General features: G+C 36.6%; 1 protein-coding gene across 1 annotated transcript in view; it reads left to right on the top strand.

The window, feature by feature from the left end:
- LOC107753272 (protein sidekick-2-like) overlaps positions 1 to 17,213 on the top strand; it is a 314,203-nt gene that overhangs the window by 267,641 nt on the left and 29,349 nt on the right. The window contains exons 7-20 of the mRNA XM_016569403.1: positions 571 to 761; positions 1,662 to 1,745; positions 2,599 to 2,793; positions 3,820 to 3,936; positions 5,388 to 5,555; positions 5,706 to 5,808; positions 9,429 to 9,605; positions 10,338 to 10,474; positions 11,160 to 11,307; positions 13,663 to 13,803; positions 14,463 to 14,644; positions 15,400 to 15,515; positions 16,522 to 16,717; positions 16,887 to 16,985. Of these exons, the coding sequence (XP_016424889.1) occupies positions 571 to 761; positions 1,662 to 1,745; positions 2,599 to 2,793; positions 3,820 to 3,936; positions 5,388 to 5,555; positions 5,706 to 5,808; positions 9,429 to 9,605; positions 10,338 to 10,474; positions 11,160 to 11,307; positions 13,663 to 13,803; positions 14,463 to 14,644; positions 15,400 to 15,515; positions 16,522 to 16,717; positions 16,887 to 16,985 (2,054 nt within the window). The remainder of the gene's footprint in view (positions 1 to 570; positions 762 to 1,661; positions 1,746 to 2,598; positions 2,794 to 3,819; positions 3,937 to 5,387; positions 5,556 to 5,705; positions 5,809 to 9,428; positions 9,606 to 10,337; positions 10,475 to 11,159; positions 11,308 to 13,662; positions 13,804 to 14,462; positions 14,645 to 15,399; positions 15,516 to 16,521; positions 16,718 to 16,886; positions 16,986 to 17,213) is intronic.

The following is a 17,213-nucleotide window of genomic DNA, read 5'->3' as shown; positions in this document are numbered from 1 at the left end:
ATATATATATATATATATGTATATATTTTTTTTATTATTATTTATTTTCTTTATCAATGCTGTTTACAACACGTATTTAGCATATATTTCAAATAGCTTTTTAGTTTGTTTGTTTTTTGGCCATTATTTTTAAATGCAGTTTTCAGTGTATACTGCACATTATGGAAGTTATTATTATGTTTTAGGTGAATACGAAAGTATGAATTACTACTGTTTTCTCTGTCTGCTATCCTCATGTGTATCACCATCTTTAAATGGTGTGGAGGAGTGTGTATTTTAAATGTCTTATCCCATGGACTTTCAAGGTGAGTGCTTTATTTTGAAAAATGTTTGCTTTTTTGTTTTCAGACTGAGGAACTAGTGAAAATTATTTTCTGGTATATTTCACAATATATCACAGTTTCTGGTGATAGAACTTCAATTGCTTTGTACATGGAACATTACTTCAAATTTATTTAGTCAGAAAAGCAAAAGATATAATAAGTATAATAAAATATAATAATAAATATAATAAAAGTTATAATAAATAACCTCCCTTTCACTTTCTACCCCACTGTAATTCTCTCTCAGGCCGTTAATAAAGCTGAGCATCAGTTGGAAGAAGGATGGTGTTCCAGTGAGGAGTGGACTGAGTGATTTTAACCGTAGACTGACGGTGTTGAGTCCAGTGGTCAGTGACTCTGGCTTCTACGAGTGTGAAGCTGTCCTCCGTAGCAGCAGCGTTCCCTCTGTCAGTGCTGGAGCGTACCTGCATGTGCTCGGTACTACAGTTATACTAGTTGTAAATTTGAGTGTAAATAAATCCACAAGTGCATTAGAAATCCATGAATGACATTTTAAGTGCCATATTCTATATTTTTGTAGCAGTTGTTGTTTATCGAGGCAGGATATTGAATACTAAATAAGTGCTGATATACAAATGTTCCACTGTAAAAATAAATAAATGAATAAATAATGTTCAGACTAATATTCTGCTCATTATAATCAGTGTGCTGAGTCAACCTATTAAATTCAGCATAAAAATCTATATTCACTGAGCAACAGTGGACATGTTGAAGCTGATGAGCATGAGCAGAAGTAAAGGAACTTTGCACCTCTCACTGATTCACTTTTTGAAGCCAAATGAACAGAAAGTCGTGTTAAATAAATAAAGATGTTGCATTTTAGTCATGCAGTTTGCCTATAGCTCAAATGGTAGCACTGATGTTAGCAATGACAAGGTTTTGGGTTTGATTTCCAGGAGAATAAATACAGATGTTTATTTTTGCCCATTACTATTTAGCAAAAATGCATTCAAAATAAATAAATAAAATAATGCTTAAAACAATACATAAAAAATATTTCTGTTTCAAATGGTGTTCTTTTGAACAGCAAAACGTTTAGTAAGCCAACTAGGAATTTTAAATGTAACTAGTCACTATTTACAGTGTATGTTTCCTTTAGGGCCATTTTTCTATCTCTGTCTCTATGGAAATGTTCTGTTGTCAGAGTAAAACCAAAAAAAAAAAACTTGAACAGGATGTTCTCAAAAATCAAACAACAGTCATATTTATTTGAAAATGTTCAATCTTGCTTCCTGTGTCATTTGTCTGTGGTATTTTTCTCTCAAGTGCACATGTGGAGGTCATAACCTTCTCTCTCTTGCTCTTTCTTTCCTTTAGAACTGCCTCAGTTTGTGAAGGAACCAGAAAAACACATCACAGCTGAGATGGAAAAAGTAGTGGACATTCCCTGCCAGGCCAGAGGTGAGACACCTCCTCCTAATGAGGTTTTTCAAGCATCAAGCGATTTGTTCTGTCCTTACTGACAGCAGCATGCTGCACAAAGCATCCACATTTAACCAGAACAGATCAGTCAATCAGATGTTCAATATACAGCCATATGGAACATGATTTTTGAACAGTGTGTTTCATGGAAAAGTTGAAGCTTTGTTGCGTCGTACCCAGTGTGGTAATGTTATATTGTTATATTCACTATTCATATATCATATATATATATATATATATGTGTGTGTGTGTGTGTGTGTGTGTGTGTGTGTTAGATTATTAATTTTATACAATGAATTAAATAGAATAGCATTAAAGAAATTATATATAATTGTTAGATTTTGTTTTTAATTTAATTTATATATTTTATATACAGTGTTTATTTTTGTAATTTATATGTTAATTATTAATACATTATTATACATATATTATACATTATTATATATGTGTGTTATATTTGTATACAGTATTTTTATAATAATATATCAAATGTATATTTGATTGATATATATTTTAATCTAAATAGTTTATATACAATGTTTATTTTTTATTAATTAATTTATTAATTATTAATAAATTATTTGTTCTTACATAATAAATCAAATAAAAATAAATACATTATAATATCTTTATTTATTTTTTATGTATAAATGTAATATATTATATTTTTATTATAATATTTTAATATAATTTCAATTATTATTATTATTATTATTATTAAATAATTATATTTAATATTTATCTTATTGTTTAATTTATATTATTTTATATATCTTATTATTCAGTTCTTTCTTCATTCAGTTGGTCACCTTTACATTCCTATTCATCTCAGGTGTGCCACAGCCTGATATTGTGTGGTACAAGGACGCGGTACCCATAAGCCCTGTGAAGACCCCGCGCTACAGAGTGCTGGCAGGAGGTAGTCTCCAGGTTAACGGCCTTCTGCCCGACGACACCGGAATGTTCCAGTGCTTCGCCCGCAACCAGGCCGGAGAGGTGCAGACCAACACCTACCTCGCCGTTACGAGTGAGTTCATCCGCCTGTCCCACTCTCCGGATTACACCTTTCCTCTTTCTGCCTCTCATGCTCTCATAAACTAATGCACAAATACATGTGGCCGTTTATTTCTTCTACCTCTCTCTCGATCTCTTTCTCTTGCAATCAAAAAGGCTTTGAATGCCATACCAACAATGCCTTCCTGTCTTTCTTTCTCCCAGTCTTCATTCTCTCTCGTGTCGCTGATGTGCTTTTTGTCGGCGTGCTAAAGCTGTGATTAATACCCTGTTGTGAGGAAGAGTTGTGAGGAGGAGAGAGACCGTCAGAGAGACAGGGAGAGATAAAGAGGGCTTTTATAGAGGACTGACTGAGCTTATCTTGCCGCTCAGAGACACATAGAGCTCTCTAAAACACTAAACGCCAAAGCTAGCCGCTATTTACCTCTGCTTACAATGAACACAGATACTGGATATGGACGGTACTAAAGTTAAAGGTAGTTTATCCAAAATGAAAATCTTGTCATACTTTACCTCAAGTTCATGTCATTCCAAACCTATATGGCTTTACTCTGTGGAACACAAAAGATGATATTTTGAGGAGCTATCTTTGTTCAAACTGTGAAAGTCAATGGGGTCCAAAACAACATTGGACAATGAAATTTTATGTTTTGTTCTCTACAGAAAAAAGTATGTCATACAGGTTTCGAATGAAATGAGTGTGAATCAATAATGACGCAATTTTAATTTTGGGGTGAATTATTCCTTTAAGTATTAAGTTGTGAGGAACTGTTTGTTCGCCCACCTCCAAAATCCCAATTTAACTTGCTTGTCTACGTTTCCCAGTGAATTGTTTTTCTTCTGTTGTTCAACTTTTAGTTTCATACCTGCTTTCATTCCATTGTTTTCTTTACTTGTTTGGTTTCTAAGCCGCGCTTTGATCTGCGTGAATCGAGTTTTGTGTGATTTCCCAGCGCTTGCGAATGCGAGGAGGTGTTTGAACTTGCGTGTGCCATTATACATCTCTGTTTCTCATGCAGTTTCTGTGCTTCTCTCACAGGTATAGCACCGAACATCACGGCAGGGCCTTCCGACAGCACTGTGATTGACGGCATGTCAGTTATCCTTCACTGTGAGACCTCAGGAGCGCCCCGTCCTGCCATCACCTGGCAGAAAGGTGAACAACACATCCTTCATTGTCTACACTCACACATTTCAGAAGATCAACTACAAAGTGTCAGCTCCCAGGCTGCACTTCACCTCTGCGCCTCTCTGTTCCTCTGTTTTACCTGCTCTGGCTGGTTATTTTCTGCCACTCTTTTTGTTTTGCTGCAATGTCGCCATGACATGTTATACTCTTCGGATGTCATCAGGCATGAAACTGATTGTGTGATTTGACATGGGCTACAATTATGCAAATCTACATTTAAAAAATCTTGAATGTACTGTATGTACAATACAGTTCAAAAGTTTGAGGTCTGCAAGATTTTATAATGTTTTTAAAAGAAGTCTCGCCAAGCTTCAAAGTCATTGTAGAAGCTTCAAATACATCTTTAACCAGAACCATCTGAAATATAAGATATTTGTTGCCACAAAATTAAGATTTTGTAAGGAATAATTGTATAGAAGACCGACAAATTAGAGGAGAATGTCCATCCCCAGCACCGTGCTTTACATTTCATGCCAGAGCAGAAGGATAGTAAACAAGAGTGCTTGTGGCTTTAAAGGATTAGTTCACCCAAAAATGAAAATTCTGTCATTGTTTACTCACCCGTCTGTTGTTTCGAACCCATATGACTTTTTCTGTGGAACACAAAAGAAGTTTAAAGGAATTGTTTTGGTCCCTCATGTCCACGCAATTATAATGAGCAGGAACTGAGGCTGTCAAGCTTCAAAAAGGATGCAAAAGCAGCATGAAAAGTAGTCCATATGACTTCTTACACTTTAGTCCAAGTGCTCTGATACCATTGTGTGAGCAGTAGACCCAAATTGAAGTAATTTTTTTTTCCAATGAAAAATCGCCCTAGCTCTTTTGGTGTGTTCATGAGAGAGTAGTGATGTCTGATTAGTAAACAAATCATTCATTCGAGTCAAATCTTTTCAATGAATCAGTTACAGCTCACTGGAGAGGAATATTCAGTTCATCGTAACTTAAAATTCAGTCAGTTTCTCACACAAAACTACAGCATGACTTCAGACTTGGAATATAGTACATGAGTCATATTGACCACCTTTATTTTACTTTCATAGTGCCTTTGTGTCCTTTCTGAAGCTTGAAACCTTCACTCAATATCCTTCTCACAGAGTTGACAGAATGTTTAATTCCCCTTTAACAATAAAATAATTATTTAAAAACAGAGATTTTGTGTTCTTTCAGTTTATATAATATAATATAATATAATATAGTTTTATTTAATAAATCATATAATTTTAAATAGCATTTTGAAATAATAGTTCAAATTCCTTTATTATAGGCTTTATGTGTGTCATGCAACTTGATTTTTATTTTTAACTTTTTATATAGGCTTTAATTTTGACTTGCATCTTGGTTTAAAGCCAATAACAAAATTGCACTTTTTTACATATTATATCTTTTACATATTATATCTGGGTATGTGTTCTCCACAGGAGAACGTGTGCTAGCAAGCGGTTCGGTTCAGCTCCCGCGGTTCACTCTCCTGGAGTCAGGAAGTTTACTCATAAGCCCCTCCCACATATCAGACGCCGGTACCTACACCTGTATGGCCAGCAACTCCCGTGGCATAGACGAGGCCTCGGCCGACCTCGTGGTCTGGGGTGAGTGTGTGTGTGTGTGTGTGTGTTTTGAAGTGTATAGATCACAGGATATCTTTGTTCTTTACGATGTCCATGTTTAAGTGTGTTTGCATATTTGTGTCATACACCTGTGTATATACTGATGTGCATTTCCTTTGTTTTATCGAACAGCACGTACACGCATCTCTAATCCTCCTCAGGATCAGAGCGTCATCAAAGGAACAAAAGCCACCATGACCTGCGGTGTGACGCATGACCCCAGCGTCTCAGTCAGGTGCAGCCCACATACACTTAACTGCAAATAATTGTTGTAAACACAAAACGTTTTGCTTTTTTTGAAACTACTTTTAAACTAATGCAACCATGTGGGTGGAGAAAAATAATATTATTTAGCTAGATATATACATTTTTAGAAGAAATTATGAGTGCTTCGCCTTCAAAATGCTACGCAGGGCATTACTATGTAGTTGCAAAATGCATTGCTTTGCAGTTCCGAGATGTCTATAATATTATTTAGTCCCTAAATACTCTTAAGGTTTAAAACGCCACTTTAAATCAGACTCCAACTTTTTTTTTTTTCCTTATTTACATTGTAATGAATGTAATGATTCATCAGATTCTGAAAATGTGGGTTTCTAGGGTGTTTTTGAAAAACAACATTCTAAAATGTTCTGGGTGATTGCTAGGCCATTACCAGATGGATTCTAGATAGTGATGCACCGATCATGATTTTTCATAGCCGATTTTTTTTTTCTTTTCCTTTGTTTGAGCCAGTTTATTTGTTGTTTATTTGCTCTATAACAAGCAAATTGCAAAATATCTGTAGCCATTTTAAATTAAAGGCAACCATTGCATTTTAGTCGTGATCCAAACAAAGATGCTACACACATGCAACATAAGACACCTGCAGAAAACAAAAACTGCAGACAACTGAATGAAAATGCAAATTCACTCTCTGACAGTAGGTGGTGCTTATGGAACAGCAGCGATATAGCGTTTCCTTGGTTGCTGCTGTAAACAAAGCAGCGCTGCACTCATAAACACTACTTTAACAGGCATTAAATGGAGATAAGAGGAAAAGAAAATGCCTGAAGACAGTCAGTTCCCTTCAGTTATACATTCATATACCTCCTCATCCCCAATTCAGTATTTAGGATCTTGCTCTGCCTGATACAGTATTTTCCGCGTCTATCTTCAGCGTTTCTGGCCTGTGTTAACGTCCTGTTTAGACTTAGTAATATTTCCACACAAATTACATTTTGGTAAATTTGGGATCGCAGTGCAGTTTGTGTGCAATTCCTGGAATAGAGATCGGCCAAAATAAAACTAAAAAGCCGAAACACTCCAGAACTAGAGATTCATCAGTCGACTGTTGTATTTCTAGTTGTACAGTGCTCTGGGTGGTTGCTAGGACATTATTAGGTCTACATTGTATTCACTCCACAATTGTGTTGCTAGAAAACATATTTGTTGACAATCAAACAACTGCAAAGCTAACGGTAACATTGCCATTTTGTTTGCCTATATGTCTTTGAACAGCGTTGGAAATGGAGCACCTAGGAATATCTTAGTAGGAATATCTCACTCCCGACTTGGAATGCAAGGGTTGTTAAAATGCTTTACCCTGAGTATGAGCACTAGTGGTAGTGATGCATGCCCTAGCAATATCATAGCCTGCCATGTTTCACGGCATTCAAATCCTGATGGATAAAATCGTCTAGTGTTAATGATGCCGCACCAGCGTGAAATCATGAGCCATTACATTATCTCAACATTTACAACCCCCGTATAGTTCCCCAGAATCCTTTGAATCAGCCTGAAATCCCAGTGCACTCAATTGGAAGTCTACAGCCTCGACTGTCCTCCTTTACAGCAGACCGACATTGAGAAGTGATTTGATGGCAAGATCCAGACTCTCATTAAAAAACCTGCAAACTTCCAAAGAGTTCCTCCCAATGAGAACCTGAACTTCATTTAGTGACGACATTTAAGAGTATGTTTTTTTCAGTGATTCAGTCAGGTTCCCCCTCTGTCTTCCTCTTCCGTGTCTTTCTGTCCTCCTTTACCTCCTTCCGAACACCCGTGGAAGCTTTTCTCTGATTTCGTAAAGAATGAGCGATGAGAAGGAAGGGTAATTGTGTTGGATGCAAGCAGTAATTGATAGCAGCAGTAAAAGGATTTCCAACAAGCCAGGCCATGATGCAATTAATCACGAGTGTTTGTGAATGCGTATCTGTTTCCAGCGTGTGTAAGAGAGTCTTATTGATTATGCTGAGCTTGGGCACATCTGTTAGAAGCTTCTGATGACCTTGGATGTTCCCTGAACTCTGTACAGTGTCTTTGTGATGAATGTAATATGTGGAACTGCTCAGTTAAATACGCTAATTCATACACACAGGTGTCATACGGTAACTATGATGTCTGCCAGACCAGCAGCACAAAGGAAGTCAATGAAATGATGCAATAAATCATTCTTTATACAGTTGTATTATCAAATGCCATGCTTTCTCTCTTTATTCTAAACTGTTATTTGTAATTCGTCATTTAATACAGGGATTTAAATTTTTAGGTTAACTTTAATTAACAAGACAACATCAAATCTGAATTGAACCTGTTCACATAATAATTGTAATAATTCATCCTTAAGAGTCCTAAAATGGTTGTTTTCATAATCTTCCGTTAAAATGTAATGACTTTCTCTTTCTGATATGTTTGCAAATGTTTTCTGAGGGATTTAGTATGATGTTATGCTGGTTAGGTTTTCTTTTTGGATGTTAGCATGTTCTGAATGTTCTTGAGAGTTCTGAGTGGTTTCAGGTTCAGTTTTACTAGATGGATGCTAGAACAGCCTGGGTGGTTGCTAGGGTGTTACTACGTGGATGCTAGAACATTCTACAGTAGGTGGGTGCCATGACTTTATTAGGTGGATGTTAGTGTATTAGGTTGCTAGGGTGTTGTTAGGTGAATGTTAGAATGTGCTGTGTGCTTGCTTGGGTGTTACTAGATGAATCATTGAGTGTTTTGGGTGGTTGCTGGGGTTTTACTAGATGGATGCTAGAACAGTCTGGGTGGTTGCTAGGGTGTTACTAGGTGGATGCTAGAACGTTGTAGGTGGTTGCTATGCCGTTATTACATGGATGTTAGTGTATTTGTTTGCTAGGCCATTGCTACGTGGATTCTAGAATGTTCTGGGTAGTTGCTAGGGTGTTACTAGGTGGATGCTAGAATGTTCTGGGTGATTGCTATGGTGTTACTAAGTTAATCCTTGAGTGAGTGTTTTGGGTGGTTTCATGGGTTTTACTAGATAGATGCTAGAAGAGTCTGGGTGGTTGCTAGGCTGTTACTATGTGGATGCTAGAATGTTCTGGGTGGTTGCTAGGGTGTTACTATGTGGATACTAGAATGTTCTGGGTGATTGCTAGGCTGTTACGAAGTGGATGCTAGAGTATTCTAGGGTGTTCTGGGTGGTTGATAGGCCATCACTAGGTAGTTGATGGGTTCTGAGTGTTCTGATAGAGTGTTTACTTAGCGGTTGCTAGGGTGTTTCTAGTAAATATGTTGCTTACGGGAAGAATTTTTTGATTCAAAGGTTTGAAGTAGTGAAGGGTTTTAACAAGCACCACTAATAACATTGTAACCTAAATTTTCACAATAAGATCAAAATCAGATTGATCAAATCAAGTCCCACTTACAGTTTTTCCACTTAATGTTCTGTTTTACACAGAAATGTCACATTAGAAAGTGCATTGTATTGGATTTGATGTTATATGCAATTGAATAAAAGAATAAACAGTTTTAAAAACAGCAATACACAACAATGGTCTCAAAATGAACTGATATTTGAAGACTTGTACAGTATTTGTGGTTAATGTTGGCGTTTGTGTGTGCATTCAGATTCATTTGGGAGAAGGACGGTCAGGTGATCATCCCTCAGTCTCTGCCTCGACTGCGGCTGGATGTCAACGGTACGCTGCACATCTCTCAGACCTGGTCAGGTGACATCGGCACATACACCTGCAGAGTGACATCAGTGGGCGGCAATGATTCCCGTAGTGCGCACTTACGCGTGAGGTCAGAGATGAAGACGCACTCCCATCATCCTCTCTGCTCTGTTCCCTAGCCATGCAGTCTTTCATCTCTTCTGATCATTTCTTTTTGATTTGTTCTCTCCCTGCTGAATCGTATCTCATTCAGTTTTTCAATATCCCTGTTTATCACCTGCACTCGTTCGGCCTCTTTTTCTGCCTCGTTGCTTCCTTTTTTTAATTTAACAGCACAGCGGTTATTGTCTGCCCTCATTTTTTCTTTCTGTTTATCTTCATCTTTCTCTTTTATCTATCAAACATATTGTGATTCACTTTGTCTCTTTCTTTTTATTAATGTTCATGTCTCTTATCGATTGATACAGTAGTCTTATAGACATTTTATACTCACTCATTTATTTTCACGTTTGTCAAACATCCCCATTCTCTTAAAACTCTTCTTTTCTTCATGTCTTATATAGAGAAAGGATAAAGACAAAGTAATATTCTATATTTAATGTATATGTTGCATTTAGGTTGCTGATGAGAGGTTGCAGCTTGTTATTACATTCAATAATGTTGTTAGAACTAGTCAACTATATAGCATTTAACATGGATGGTTCTAAACGGCAATCCTCGCTGACCTCTCTTTTGTAGACCCATTCATGTTCTTGTTTTATTCAGACATGAGATATAATGCCTCATGGAGTGCACATTAAATGGCCCTGAAACGTCAAGACTATCTCACACTTTCCCTTTTTAAATAACATGCTACCCACAGGCAGTTACCTCATGCCCCTGAGAACCCCAGCGCAGTGTTAAGCACCACAGAGAAGAGAGCCATAAACCTGACGTGGGCCAAACCTTTTGACGGGAACAGTCCTCTCATCCGTTACATTCTGGAAGTGTCTGAAAACAGTGAGTAAAGACCTCATATGTGGATCATTAATCTTGGGCAAGTTGTGTGACATTGATGTAGTTACATTGTTATGATTTTCACTGATGATGTTCTGAAAGTCGTAATTATGTTAAATAGAGTAGTAGTAGTAGTATTATTAAAATCATATAAATAATAATAATTAATTTATAGTAATAATAAGGATATATTATTATTATTATTATTATTAAATGTCATTAAAATAAAAATGAACAACAATTAACATTTAATAATAACATCAACAATAATAATAATAATAATAATAATAATAATAATAATGTAATATGAAAAAAATATGTTTGTTTATAATAAGAAGAATAAGAAACAATGACCATAATATTTATTGTACTATTTCATATTATTATTTATTATAGGGTTCAGCAAATAACAATATCACAAATAATTATAAACAAAAAAAAACTAACAAGCAAACAAACGTAATTGATGCTATTTTATAGATTTTTCATATCACCATATTGATAGTTCTTTGTATCACCTTCTGTTTTTTTTGAAGCACTAGTACATGGAACCATTGAACTTGAAAAGTTCTTCAATGGCTTCATAGGACCTTAAGAAGACTGTCCTATGCAAAAGCTCTTTTTTTTTAATGTTGGTTTAGTTCTTCACCTAGCTCATTAAATGTTCTTCATTATCTGCTCTACACAGACGCTCCTTGGACAGTCCTGTTGGCCAGCATTGAGCCGGAGTCGACTGCTGTAACAGTCAATGGGCTGATCCCGGCGCGCTCATACCAGTTCCGTCTGTGTGCCGTCAACGACGTTGGCAAGGGCCAGTTCAGCAAGGAGACTGACCGGTGAGCTGATCACAGAGTCCTAAAGCCTGCCGCGTATTACAGCTGTGCCCTGTCTGACCATAAAGATAAATCTACCACTCTGTCACAGCATGTGAAAATTGCCTGCGCTCTCGTGGGACAGTGTCAATAGGAGGATTTATTTGTCTGAATGCTGTGTGTGTGTATACGGCTGTATTTTTCTGGGATGGCGTTTATGTGTGTCAGTGTATCTTCCAAGGATCAGTGTAATCAAAGCCCTCGGCGTGTAAAGAAAGCTTTTCGACACTTAAATTAGACATTCAGCAAATGCCCCCATCAGAACGGACTCAAATCCCTCTAGTTCTCCTGAGGTTTGAGACAAACCTCTTCTAGCCAAGATAATCCCAACTCAGAATATACAGGATGATACCACCCTATATAAGAGAGAGAGAGAGAGATCATATGTGACCCGTGCTGGCAAAATGAGTCTGAATGCGCACGAGGGGTAATTTTGAGCTACACGCAAAAAAGTAAATAACGTCGATTTCAGTCGAATTTGAGATTTTCACAAAAATGAGTTAATTAAACCCTCATCTAGCGATCCCAATGCTCCAGATAGCAATTAAACATCTAAAATTATCATTATTTGCACGTTTTCTGAGAGGAGTACCTTTTCTCTGCTCGCTTCTCACACTGACTGTCATCCGAAGCATGTGCAGAAAGGCACTTCCGACAGCACGATCCTGATAAATATATACAGAATTACAGTATTTAAGTATTCACACAAACATAATCTGTTATGTCTTAAGTGAACGTTTGGGGAACTGTTGGGGAAAAACATCTGATGAGTAACATTATATTAGATCCGTGTATTACAGTAGGTCTTAATATATAGGCCGTTTGTCTCATTAATGATAATCTAACAATAAAAGAAAAGAGGGAATCAATTACTGCTCTTGATTTAACTGCTTTTGTAGTTTTAATAATCAGTTTATTTGTAATTAGCACACTAAAGGGATTTTTACATTTGATTATTTGTTTTTCTTGCAAAAATGAAAAAAGTTATAATTTTTTTTCCTATATTTGTTCTACTGTTTGTTTGTTTGTTTTGTTTTTTTGTTGTTTTTTGCATCTGTTCTTATTTATAATAACAAAGATAAAAGAAAAAAATAGCTATATTGTGATTAATAATATGGTAATTATTATTAAGAAAATAAATGGAGGAAAAGATGCAACGTTGCTCTGTGCTTTTGAACCTTGAACCAAAATTTACTTTGCTGACTCTATCGACTTCAAACACGTGTAGCTCAGTCATTTTTTGTCCGATTTCAGCAAATCATACATCATTCTGAAGGTCATTTAGGGGAAATAAATGTGAATATAAAAATATTTCATTTTTGAAAAATTGCTCATTGTGACTCATTTTGCCAGCACAGGTCACATATTATGATTATATTACATCTTAGAAAGTCTGTAGCAGAGACAGACCATTTGCAGAATAATGAAGAAACTGGCTAGAATGAAAGAAGTCCTGCCTTCCAAGTAAAAAAGCCAATGGCTAGTCAGCAGTTTCATTGTTTGGTGTTTGTGACCGTTCTGGACTGGACTAATCTGAAGAAAAAAAAAATGTTTTAAGTGTTATTTTAGTCTAAAAACTAACTTTTTGATATCATTAATGTCCATAATGCTGATTTGAAATTGCATTTTTGCTGCCTAAGATGGTCGTGGAGTGAACCGTCTTTCCTTAAAAGGTTTAACTTTGGTTACATCTGAAGCTCCTGGTCTTCATTTACATTAGACAATATTCTTTATTATTTTTATAATGTTAATTATTATCTTGTGTTCATGTTTAAGTATTATCTTTTGTTTAGTGGTCAACCGATATATCGGTGAAGGCAATATTTCTGCCCATATTTGTCATTTGTTTAGTTTTCAGCATTAAACGGTACGTTTTTTTCTGTTTGGCCAATAAGTGCCAGAAGTGGGACTTTTATTTTTGACAGCATTGAGAATGCCATTAAAACATTGTCTTCATTATTTATAAAACATAAATATTAAACAAAGAAAGTAAATGGTATAAAAATTATATCATTACCTGGTCTTTGAGAAAATGTATGTACCAGTATGATGATTATACTGTTGGGTTGATAACTATTTCTATATTTGAGAAAAATACTATAATAAGATTACAGAATCGAGAAGTTCTGTTTGTTTTACTTTTTTTTTTTTTATAATTTAGTTAATATTTTGTAAGATACATATGCATTTCTTTGCAGAATGTCATTTACTATCTTCAAACTATATAGTGTTATATATATATTGGCTTTATATCGGCCATCAGCCATCAAAAAATTCATATTGGTTAACCACTGCTTGTGTTTATCTTTTCTCCTCCAGGGTGTCTCTTCCAGAGGAGCCGCCCAGCGCTCCGCCTCAGAACGTCATTGCCAGTGGCCGCACCAACCAGTCCATCATGATTCAATGGCAGCCACCACCAGAAAGCCACCAAAATGGCATCCTGAGAGGATACATCATCCGGTGAGACATGTTTACTCATGTCTGGGGACTTGTAGTATCCTAAACACTTCTCTTTTTGACGCTTATTTCACTCTCTGTCTTTTGTAGTATGTTTTTTCCAAGGTCATGCCAATATGACTCTTTTCCAGCCGGTCTAGATTATCTTTCCCCACAGCAGGTTCGTGGGTGAATCTGATTGTATTGTATTATTTCAAGGCTACTCCAGGATTTGAGCACTTCAGGGCTTTTTCCTTGCAGTCAGTGATGACAGTGAAATGGACTTTTTGTTCATTTATTTATATATTTTTCCTGTTCATCATTGAGGAAAGCTGAAGGCCTTTTTTGGTATTGCAAACATAAGTAATGGTGCCTGACCTTGGTCGCCCCATATGGTCCTCAGCTCAGCTCAGGGAAAACACACAGAATGCCATAACATTTCTAGAGTGGTTCTTTGTCGCCCTCTGTTGCTTATAGATGGTGCTGCTGTACAAAAACCAACAGACAGATCTGATTATGAAGAGTAGATGACAGGGTGTATTTTTAGAGATGCTTATCAGAGCCCTTCAGAGAGGGTTCTCTTGGATCAATTCTGCGCTCTGTCAAAGCTCTCTGTACGTTAAGATCAGAAGATATCTGCATCTGTCCTTGACAGTAACAATTTGACCATCTGCTAATCTCAGGTATCGTCTGACCGGTCTGCCTGTGGATATCCAGTATAAAAACATCTCTAACCCTGATGTCACCAACCTGCTGCTGGAGGATCTCATCATCTGGACGAATTATGAAATTGAGGTGGCGGCATTTAATGGAGCTGGACTGGGCGTTTACTCCCATAAGGTTACAGAGTGGACACTCCAGGGAGGTGAGGGTTAAAATTCCATTCAAATGTTTTGGATTAGTAACGTAATAATAAATTCCGTTCTTTTGAACTTTCTGTTCATCAGAGAATCGTGGGGGGGAAAAAATGATCACGGTTTGATGGACTCAATAATAATTTTTTTTCTTTTTTTAAATGCTTTTTAAGGAATAGTTAATCAAAATAATTATATATACAAAATAATTATAAATTGCATTATTTCAAACCTGCATGCTTTTTTTGTTTTTGTTTTTTTTTTGATTATGAAAGGATAAATTTCGCAGTCTTCACATAGCTCTTTTCAATTAAATGTTGGTTTAATTGAAAGGAGCTGCTCCATACAACTTGTGCCCTAAATTCAAAGTCTTGTGAGGTTATGCAATAGCTTTATGTAGCAGACAAAAATTTTAATAGTTATTAACTGAAAATCAAACTTTGGTTTAAGGTCGCTGTGAACTGTTGTTGTAAAAGTGCAGTGTAAAGATTCTTTAAAAAATTCCCTTTTGTTTTCCATACAAGAATGACAGTGTAGGCGTTTGGAACAATATGAGGCATATTTGAGTAATTATTCCTTTAAAATTCCCCTGCTTAGTTGTGAAGATGCTGCTGTACCCCTTCTATAATTTGCGAAGTCAGAACTAATTAATCTTTTCCATCAATTTTCTGGGGTTTAGCAGCCAAAATATGCCACCAAAAAAAGAAGTCTCAGTCTCATTTGTTTCCATCTCTGTCTTCCTTTTTCCATTTTACCTGTCAACCAGTTCCCACCATCGCTCCAGGCAATGTGAAAGCAGAGCCCTTCAACTCCACCACAATACGCTTCACCTGGACAGCCCCGAACCCGCAGTTCATCAACGGCATCAACCAGGGCTACAAGGTAAACGCTGAAGGAATGAGAAGAAATCTGCACTCAGAACTGAGCTGCTGAAAATGCATTAAACGCAGCTTTTATTTTGAGGTTTTTTAGTTTGTTGAGATTGAGATTTCATGCAAGGGTAGCTAAAGGTCTCTTTCAGCCTCCCTGCTCTCATTCCATTGTTTTCGTTTTTGCTGAGAGATCCGGAATCGATCCTCCTGTCATTCTGGTTCTTTATAGCCAGACTGTCTGTGGAAAAATTTGTTTAGAACAATTACAAAATGGAGACAGTCAGCCGGACACATTAGTCTTAATAGCTTATTAGCCAGGTCTAGGCTCGGTCCCAGACAACAACAGCTGGGACTGGAGGGAATATTTGTCGGCATGCTTTTTCTTGTCTCTGTGGACTCGTTCGAGAGCAATCTTATAACTCTCATTCCCTTTTTAGTGCCCTCAGAGGAGAGTTTCAAGTGTCTATAAACTTTGAAATGCCAAATAATCTATGATAGTATTGGGAAAAGAGAGGAGATCTGTGACCATTCAGCCATTCTCAGTGGGGAATAAATCACACGCTCTGATGGTGTTGTTTGAACACCATTATGCAAATTAGGTAATGGTGCAAACACGCCCACAAAATGTGTGTCAATGCACAGGGCACTTCACTCTATATACAGTATATATATATATATATATATATATATATATATTATTATTATTATTATTATTATTTTACTTCACTATTGTGACACAGACATAAAAAATGCTTGACTAAACCATTATATCACTCTTCTCCATTCTGTAGGATGCAACATTTAGACTAATTTATCTATTTATTTATTTATTTATTTATTTATTCATTCATTCATTCATTTATTTAACTATTATTTTACTTCACTGTTGTGACTCAGACATCAGAATCAACTTAAAAAAAAAAGTTTGACTAAACCATTATTATTGGTCTCCTCCATTTTAATGAAGAATTAAAAAAAAGAAACTGGATCGTTCATTTATCCCTTGCTCTTTTTAGCTGTTAGCATGGGAGCCAGGAAAGGAAGACGAGATGACAATAGTGACCGTTCGGCCGAACTTCCAGGACAGCGTGCATGTGGGTCACGTCACCGGCTTAAAGAAGTTTTCGGAGTACTTCACCTCTGTGCTCTGCTTCACCACACCAGGAGATGGTCCTCGCAGTCCTCCACGACGACTGCGCACACATGAAGACAGTGAGTGCTGTTCCTACACACACACATTCACAATTTGCGTGGATATTGTTGATGTTCAGTGGAAGCAGTATAACCTCTGACCCTGGTTTTAATGGAAATCACACTCACATCTCCAGGTATACTGTACCTGTGAAGGGCTCATAGTCTGATCTCTGTCCTGTATTTTCAGCCCCTGGTGCTGTGGGTCACCTGAGCTTCACTGAGATTTTGGACACTTCTCTCAAAGTCAGCTGGAGAGATCCCAATGAGAAGAACGGCGTTCTGACTGGTCAGTTATTAACAAATATTTCTGCTACGGAAGTAATTTTTTTTCTTTGTTTCTCTGATGCCTTCTGCAAAATCAATCATAGTGTATGAGATAGGATTTATATCTTGTTTGCTAGATGGTCCAAAGTAACTTACAGTACACTAGACTTAAAATGCATGTGATTGTGGGAGAGCAGTTACAGAGAATTATGTTGAATGTTTGTCCTTTGTTTTTGTAAAACAGTTTTTT

Source organism: Sinocyclocheilus rhinocerous, unplaced genomic scaffold (genome assembly GCF_001515625.1).
Source record: "Sinocyclocheilus rhinocerous isolate Xijiao unplaced genomic scaffold, SAMN03320098_v1.1 scaffold411, whole genome shotgun sequence".
NCBI lineage: Eukaryota > Metazoa > Chordata > Actinopteri > Cypriniformes > Cyprinidae > Sinocyclocheilus > Sinocyclocheilus rhinocerous.
Note: the sequence above shows the minus strand (reverse complement) of the source record. Positions and strands in the feature narration are given on the sequence as shown.